This window comes from Diuraphis noxia, unplaced genomic scaffold (assembly GCF_037042655.1).
Source record: "Diuraphis noxia isolate RWA-SAM2 unplaced genomic scaffold, SU_Dnox_SAM2 contig0001, whole genome shotgun sequence".
Taxonomy (NCBI): Eukaryota; Metazoa; Arthropoda; class Insecta; order Hemiptera; family Aphididae; genus Diuraphis; species Diuraphis noxia.
In genome coordinates, this window is record NW_028301711.1 from 50,477,656 (window position 1) to 50,486,538 (window position 8,883).

The window sequence follows — 8,883 nt, forward strand, 5'->3', positions numbered from 1 at the left end:
TATTCATAAACAATGCTAATACCTTTGTAATGTTTTATTAGTGTTGTCATTCTTTGGTTCGTCACATAAACGATTATCATGTCGTGTAATAGTGATGACGACCTTGAGAAAACACATTTTTTTTGAATTGTACCTATGTGGCTAAATCGTTTTTGGATTGCGAAATGCGTGACTAGTTATAATTATTACGCGAAACATTGTGCCGGCCAGACGCGCTATATTGAAATATCGTAACGGTGCTATTGTGTACACATAGTAATATAATGGTACCATAATACCTGCAGTTGCGTACATACTTTGAGTGGGAGGGGGTCAGGGGAGAACAGTTTCGTTTCCTTCCCCTCCCCCTGATTACATTTTTTTCTGTAATACTATGTCGTAGTTATAGCCGTTATAGGTGTACTACTGGATTTTGAATAGATAAATGGCACCTTTATCTTAAGAATATTGTTTTTTTACTACAGCCATATTTCACGTATATCCATTGTATGCGATATTTGAGTAAAAATAAAGAATAACTTCAGACGAGATGAACAAAAAATGAAAGGGCGGAAAGAAACCTAAATAGTTCCGGGTGTGCCTCACGCCCTCACCTCAACTAGATCGTGACCAATAACTGTGGTTTATCTGATACAAGTACATAGTTACATGCATTATATGCGACGGAGTGTCGAGTGATGTCCCAAAACAGACGACCTAAATTATAGGAAGATTAAATTATATCATGGCCAACACAATATACATCTTAACCCGGTACAGGCCGTAGGGTTTTGAAGTTTTGACGGAAAACCGTTAAAGCGTTTAATACTTTGGCTACGTGTACCCACGTCGTCGCTGACTACTTTGTTATCCTTATCGATAGTCGTCGAGAACGCGCGTGGGCCGTAACGCCTGCACCGCACCGCCAACAGACGGGGTGGCGGTTTCCGGGTCGTGGGTGGACGACGCGGCTCGCGACGGCGAACAGCCAGCAGCAGCATCTGGTGGGTGATTTCCTACTTCCGAGCGCCGTCGCGTCACGAACAGACGCACGACTGCTCGGCATCGGCGGCAGTTAGTAGTGATTGATAAGATCCCCTCCCCCTGCGCGCCTTGCTAACGTCGTTTTGCTTGCGTGGTCCTCCGTGCTCATTTACGTGTGTGTGTGCGCGTGTCGTTATCACCGTTCGAGTCGTTATCACTTGTCGGGCTGTCGGCGAGTCCTACTCCGGTCGCGCGACTTGTCCACACATTTAACCGCCTAACACGAGCCCCTAACTACCGTCGATCCAGCGACAGCGGCACAGTCGTCTTGTCCGTGCGGCGCCGACACACAGCTTGCCGCCGCAGCCGTCAGCAGCAGCAGTAACCGATTCGTCGGCTGCCACGTTTCGTCTGGGTAACCCTCCCGCACACGCGGACGGTCGGTCGCGGATTTGTTTCTCGTCTGGTCGTCGACTGTACCCGCAGCACGTCGATTGATAGTTACTTTACACTGTAAAGTTTACAGTCTTTTGACGCCGTCAACGAACAGGCCGCCGGTTTATCGCCAAGAACACCCTTACTGGTAACCTACATACCTACTCACAAGGAAACCAGTGCTGCCGCCGCAAATATGATCGGTAATTATTATTATTATTATTATTATTATTACAAATGTATTGTCATTATTTTCACAACACCATTATATAATAGTATCGTTGTACCGATTTCGAATATTATGATATTTGGTAAATGTGTGTAGTTTGCTTGTATCCGATTTTTACAAAATTTATTTTGTGCGCTCAAAAATCTGGAACACATTATATTATAGCCAATAGGTACGTCATGTCCACCCAGTATTGTTTCAATATGGTGACATTGTTTTGTCGTTTATATTTATTTCTTTTGGTCTAGTTTTGAGTTCTTGGTTTCATCGATTGTCAAACGCGCATTTTTTCGAATTAAAACGTTATCCAGTTTTCAGTAAATTCATTTTTTTTTTTTTGTACACTTCCATACTAAATATACCTACTCAAATAGTACTATGTAGGTACTCATAGGTAGGTTTTTTAATTGAGAACTATACTCTGTCTCATGAAAAAACAGCACCGTGTCTCTACCAAAATCGGTCATTCTTGCGCATCCCCACACCGCACCGCAGCACTGCAACAATGACGACGGTCATCGCCGGCAGTCGTGGTGAGGAGTAAACGGTGTAGCTAATTCTATATGCGCGAAATGGTTCCGTTCTTTCGTGAGACAGACTATATATTATACAAGAAATCTAGATACCATCTTTTACATTCTGTATGTACCTATAGTTAAATTAAATTTGTTTTACTATATGAATTTGAGTGTAAATTTCTTGAATTTAAGAATATAGGGTTTTATAATTCATCACAGAGTTTGTAAATGTTTGCAAATATTGATTAAGTGTGAAAATAACGGAATAAATAATTACCTACACATAGGTTTCTTCAAAAAGTAGTTATTTTACAGTAGGTAATATGAAACAAAATATTCATAATTTTGTTAGGTTTATGTTATTTCAATGTTTATTTTATTAGAAGATTGTTAGGTAACCTACACTAGAATATAGTACCAAATAAATATTACAAAGAACGCATCAATAATTTGGAAGTTTTGTTATTTTTGTGTCTCCCAAATCTAGGTCAATTGCCACCTGTCAGTTTTTTGCAGAGTTTTTAGGGATATCAAACAATAAAACATATGCTTGGATAACTCCCTCTCATAGGGGTGTATTTAAAAATGTGCGAGGAAATGTCTCATGGGAGGGGGAGTAAGTTATATCATATTTCTATCTTAACATTATGTCATAACTTATAACCAACCAAAGTACATGTGTTTAAAAGAATCATAATTCATAACATTTAATTGGTAAGAGAGGTTAATACTTTCAGTAATAACAAATTATAAAATATGTGAATGGGGGGAGGGGATAAAAGCCTTATGTGTCTTTGGTTAAGTACGCACCTGCCCAGCCATAATATATTATTACAGGACTTAGACTTTAGACTTTTTATTTTTTTATTACAATAACATAAGGAGCTCGGTTAAGAGGTAAATATCTTATACTAATTAAATTAACCCGCCTTCTTATGTATGTCATTTAAAATATATTTTTTGTTTTTAAATTAAAATATTGAAAATAGATTTAAACAACATAATGTGTTTATTTACTGTTACTATTTATACTTACTTAGAATGTTATGAATAACATTTATGGTTAATTTATCTGAAGTTACACAATAATTTTAAATATGTGTGATACAATTTTGATAAGTAAATTTGTTTAAAAGTTTTTGTAAGATTTAAATAGGATAAAATGAGGAATCAAAACTTATTTTTAAAATCCATATAGCATTATTAGATTTATCACAACACTATTCAATATGTCAGAATGAAAGTAGTTCTTTTTATCATGAAAAAGTTGTTTTGAATTCCTCCATATGTTATTTTAAAATGTTCTACTACCTGGCGGTAATGTGGAAAATGTTTTACTACTGGATGGAAACTAACCAAATAATATTTTTCATAGGTGGAACATAAACATAACAAATTACTGTGCAAAAAATATCTTAAAACTTTATAGTTAGGTAGTTATTATATAAATAATTATAATGATTGTTGTTATTATTTTATACTTATATAAATTAAGAAAACCAAACAATTATAATTTTACTTGTTTTAAGAGTTTGCAGGTATAATATAATTTTAATTATACTTTGAACTATATACAACCCATGTTCCATAGATATTTAATTTATTATTAATTTGGTTTTTATTTATTTGTGAGTATTACACAATACTTATATTATTCTTTGTGTACTATTAGATGTTTATTTAGTACTTATTTATTTCCAGGTTCAAAAATGTTGGCTTTATTTGTACCCGTGTTGGCAATCAACATTTTATCAATTCAAGCATGGGATACTGATCAAATGGAAGTGTTTGATTTGGTTGAAGAAATGAATAATATAAATTTTTATCAGTTTTTAGAAGTACCTGAAGTGAGTATTGCATAATATACATAACTACAGTGTATACAATTACATTAACTATGGAATATCTTAACACATTTTAGTCCCCGTTTTAGTCTATTTATAATTTAAAATAAGGTTTCTTGTTTGTAACTTGATTAAACATCTGCTATACTATGATATTTTATAGGTATATATTATTGGCAAAACTTACATTAAATTTTTTACTATTAATAGTATCTAGGATATTTCATAATTTAATAATTAAAACATAGTTACCACTTTAAATGATATACTTACCTATAATATAACTAAAAGTCAACTATATTGTCAACTAACATACTTAAAATATAATTTCAAAATTAGTTTAGTGGCGAGGGAATATGGCTAGTGTCAAGGCTAGGAATAGATCCATATCTATTGTCTTAAGTTATTTAATGACCTAACAGTTTTAATTACTTCTTTATTTTTTATTAACTATCATGCTGTATTATACAATTTTAAATAATACTTAAAATATGAAATATTTTAATATTGTTTTTCAAATTTATTACTTTTTTTCTTTCATTTACTATTATAACATTTATAACTGTAATATGAAATACAACTAATGATTCATGAGAAATAAAATATAAATTTAAAATATGTGAATCCTTTTTAAATTAAAAGTATATATTATTATTAGTATCTTTAATAAACTTTTGAAACTTATTGTAAAATAAGGTAGTAAGACTAAAATGTTTATTTATATTTTATTTATATATTTGAATGGATTTGTATAATTTATTGTCATAAAATTTTTTTAGGATGCTAATTCATCAGTAATAAGACATGCATTTAGAAGGATGTCACTTATATTACATCCCGATAAGAATAACTCTCCAGATGCTGAAGCCAGATTCAGAGAATTAGCTTCGATCCATGATGTTTTACGGGATCCTGTAAAACGTGGTCATTATGACAAAGTTTTAAGTGAAGGGTTACCGGATTGGCATCATGCTGTTTATTATTATAGAAGAGTTAGAAGGATGGGATTCCTAGAAATGATTGTTATTCTATTTTCCATAATAAGTGTTGGACAATATCTTGTGGCATGGGGATCGTATATAGAAAATAAATTCACTGTGGTATGTAATAATAATTTAATATTCATTATTATCAGTTAACTAATTATTTTATATTTTAATATTTACTAGGAAGAGTTATTAAGTTCAAAAATAAAAAAAATTCGAAAACAAAAGAAATATCGAGGTGATTCAACATTACCGCCGGAATTTGATGTTAACATACCTAAACCCAGGTTTGTTTGTTTGTTTTTTTAAAAAATATTTTCAACACTTACATGTACTTTTTTTTCAGTTTGAAAAATACACTTCCATGTCAATTACCTTACTGGTTATGGGTATTCATCTTAAAATCACCTTCACTTACAACTTCAGCTATATCATTTTTGATCACAAAGTTCAAAGAGAGAAAAAATAACCAAAAGTAATTATCTATTTAATTTCTCTATAATATTTAAATACTCTACTATACTTTGTTCAGCAAGAAAGTGGCGAGAGCCCATCTCGGCGGTTAGCAAAACTCATCTCTAACTGCTGTGTATTTCTTTTACTTTACTAGTGCAAACATCATCTGTTGATGCCTCTTCACTTCTACTAGTAGTATTCATATAAAGGTATCACCTGGTAGAGAATTTAGGACCTGAGATAGTGGAGTGTGTTTATTTGGATATGTGAGTTGCGCTCTCTTATAGAAAAGAGTATAATATGTTGAAAAGACGCCACACCCGCATTTGTCCCAGTCATACAACACGTAACATAGCAAATGTACGCTCAGCAGTTCACGTCTTATTTTGTTGGCTTAAAAATTAGTGTGAATAGACCTATTATGAAACTTGATGATAAGAATATTATCTGTGTTTTGTTGGAAAATTTTTTTACGATAACTCCGTTTTTAAGTAATTTATGCGTAAATTGCAAAATAAAAATGCTCATAATTTACATATAAATAGAATTATTGTAAAAGTTTTCCTACAAATCACAGATAATGTTCTTACTATTAAGTTTCCTAATAGGTTTATTTACTCTAATTTTTTAGTTAACGGAATAAGACATGAATTGCTGAGCGTAAATTTGTTACGTTACGTGTTTGTAGGACTGAGACAACAAATGCGAGTGTGGTGTCCTCTCAATCGAATACTGCAATCAGAGTCATGCCTAGTGGTAGGAGGCAGACAAATAGGTCAAGATTAAATCACTTGCTGTACTAATGATAACTGTTGTACAATTCAATTTTATTTGAATAAATTGGTTCTACATATTTCAATATAAACTTTTTATTACTCAAAAGTTATTCACAGGTGCTCTTACTATTTTTAATGTTGTAATATATAAATTCAAGGTATTGTGATTGTTTATATTATTAATGTATTTTGTCATAGAACTTATTGGTGATAATTATTAATTTATAACTACTACTACAGTTTTCTGTAATACTGAATACCTATTTGGTAAATAAAAATGGTTTCAAAATGCAGGTATACTCAGTTCAAGAACATTCCGATCTGCTCTTGTAACAGAGGTGTAATTACTAATTAGTGTACATGATAAATGTAATCAGCTGCTATTCACATCGATTGACACATTTACGATTGTTATTATTATTATAGATATCTTATTAACATCTGCATGTTCTCATGTTTCTGAAATAGAGTATAGTTATTTAATTTTAATTGTGGTCTTCATAACAATGACGTAATTTTTGTAAAATATGTTAAAAAATTAGCATCAAAATTTAAGTTAATCATATAATTTTATATTTAGAATTAGTTTTTGAAGAAATAATGTTAATAGTAAAATCTTTATTAATTTTAGTAAAATGGAAATTGAAAAACCAGAACCAGTCATTCGTGAAAGAATAAGACGTCGTAAAACGCCATATAAGATACCAGAAATTAATGATTATAAAAACACTAATGGAGATACGCGAGGCAAAGTTAATACTGAAAATAATGATACTCCAGCAGTTGCTGGTGGTTTGTGGACTGATGAAGATTTATATGAATTGTCTCAAATGGTAAATAAATTCCCTCCTGGTACGTCAGATAGGTGGCAAAAGGTTGGTAAAGCAATGCAACGCCCTGTTCTGGAAGTTGCATACATGGCCAACAAAATGAAACAAAATGGGTATAAGGTGCCAACTCCAGGAGAGACGATAGAGCCAGTTATCACCGAAGAACCGAAGAAAGTTAAAACAAGAGCAACAGAAAATCTTGATTCAACCGAAAGCTCATGGACTCAAATTCAACAAAAAACGTTTGAAAATGCTCTTATTAAGTTTCCTAAAGGATCCACTGAAAATCGTTGGGAAAAAATTTCTAAATGCGTACCAAATAAAACTAAAGTAAGTTTAAAATCCTAAAATAATTGAATTATTTTAAAATAATTTTCAACTGTAATACTTCAACTATTAATAAACAATACATTTTTTTTTAAATTGAAAATTATAATGTATGTTATATGTTCTATAGGAAGAATGTATGGCAAGATACAAAGAATTAAATGAGCAAGTGAAAAAGAAAAAAGATCAAACTGAGGATGGTTTAGAAAATGTTGAAAACAACACTAATGAATTATAAATTATGAATTTTCTATATACCTTGCTTTTATGTCCCCTGTTTCTTCTTAAGTCTGATTCGGTTGTGATTATTTAAGCTCATTTTATAACTGACATAACATCGGCATGTGTTAATAGCCAATTGAAATGAAAATCCATGTACTAAATTAATATTAACCCTAAATGCTCCAAGTGACTTTTTGTCAATCTTACAAATAACTATGGAACCTAATTAAGATATAATTTATAATAATTCCCTATTATGTTATAACTATTTTATTCATTAAATAAATTTATGTTATTTACCTGTTTAAAATTAATATACCATGTATATAATGTGCTAAAACTGTTAAAGATTCTGTAAAAGTCTTCAATAATGACTTAGGTATTTTGTCATCTATTTCATTTGGTTTATTGTTATTTTAATTTTTCTTATGTTATCCTATTGAAGTTAATTCCTTGTATGTTATTACATTATTAATGAGTATACAATTATATTAGTAAAAAATAACATTTAATTTTAATTTTTTTGATTTGTTATTCAAGTTACAGACTTTTTATACCCTAATCATTAAATACTAGATTTAATACTGTAATGTATTTTTACATCATTAGTTGAATGACTGTAGATCACATGAACACCTGTTTGCATGATCGGGGTTTTTTTAGTTTAAATATAACTAATATAACTTAAGATTTATTATTTAATTCTGATATATATATGACAATTATACAATATAATGATTTAAAATAGTAAAAATAGATTAAAAACATTTTATAGCAAGTAAATTTTTCATATTTCATATAAACATTATGACATTTTTTATAATTAGTAATGATGAAGTATGATTTGTACAGTAACAATGATAATAAATGATAAAATAAATAATTAAAATTGTATAAATAGTATCCCTCATATTTACCGGTAAAATGTATGTTGTATGTGTATAATTATGATGAATAATTGGATGCATGTCAGATAGGTTTAATGGGTGATAAGGAATAAAAATTTTTTTACCACTAGCGAATTATTTTCAAAATAATTGTTAAAATAGTTGATTAAAAATTTAATTTAAATGATAGAATGAAATGAAATGATCAGTATATAATATTTTTAGTATTATATTTTTTTAGTTTTAATGATTATTTATATTATTTTTTAACAATATTGCATACCTTTTTTTCATCATTTTGAAAATTTATAAAATCTTTTCATCATTTATAGTGTTTTATTCGGATTGTTGGTGTTCAATATTGTTTACAATTTCTTAATTAGGTAGATACTTATCTTATTATTATAATT

The 8,883-nt window shown here is 30.3% G+C and overlaps 1 protein-coding gene across 2 annotated transcripts; it reads left to right on the forward strand.

The window, feature by feature from the left end:
* The first annotated feature begins 1,166 nt into the window (after positions 1-1,166).
* LOC107166128 (dnaJ homolog subfamily C member 1) lies at positions 1,167-8,353 on the forward strand. 2 transcript variants are annotated; one of them, XM_015514672.2, is made up of 7 exons: positions 1,167-1,601; positions 3,847-3,992; positions 4,769-5,089; positions 5,159-5,262; positions 5,322-5,450; positions 6,839-7,367; positions 7,495-8,353. In XM_015514672.2, exons 1-7 carry the CDS (start codon positions 1,595-1,597, stop codon positions 7,600-7,602), a joined length of 1,344 nt encoding a protein of 447 aa, XP_015370158.1. In that variant the 5' UTR covers positions 1,167-1,594; the 3' UTR covers positions 7,603-8,353. The 2 variants fall into 2 exon arrangements, with proteins under 2 accessions (XP_015370158.1, XP_089076255.1); XM_089220129.1 differs by lacking the exon at positions 1,167-1,601 and adding an exon at positions 1,781-1,799.
* Positions 8,354-8,883: the final 530 nt, after the last annotated feature.

Bases quoted from the DNA above. Each gene is read 5' to 3' on its own strand.
- LOC107166128 (XM_015514672.2), top strand. The intron at 5,090-5,158 runs GTATGTAATAAT...AATATTTACTAG, and splicing joins TAGAAAATAAATTCACTGTG to GAAGAGTTATTAAGTTCAAA. The intron at 5,263-5,321 runs GTTTGTTTGTTT...CTTTTTTTTCAG, and splicing joins GTTAACATACCTAAACCCAG to TTTGAAAAATACACTTCCAT.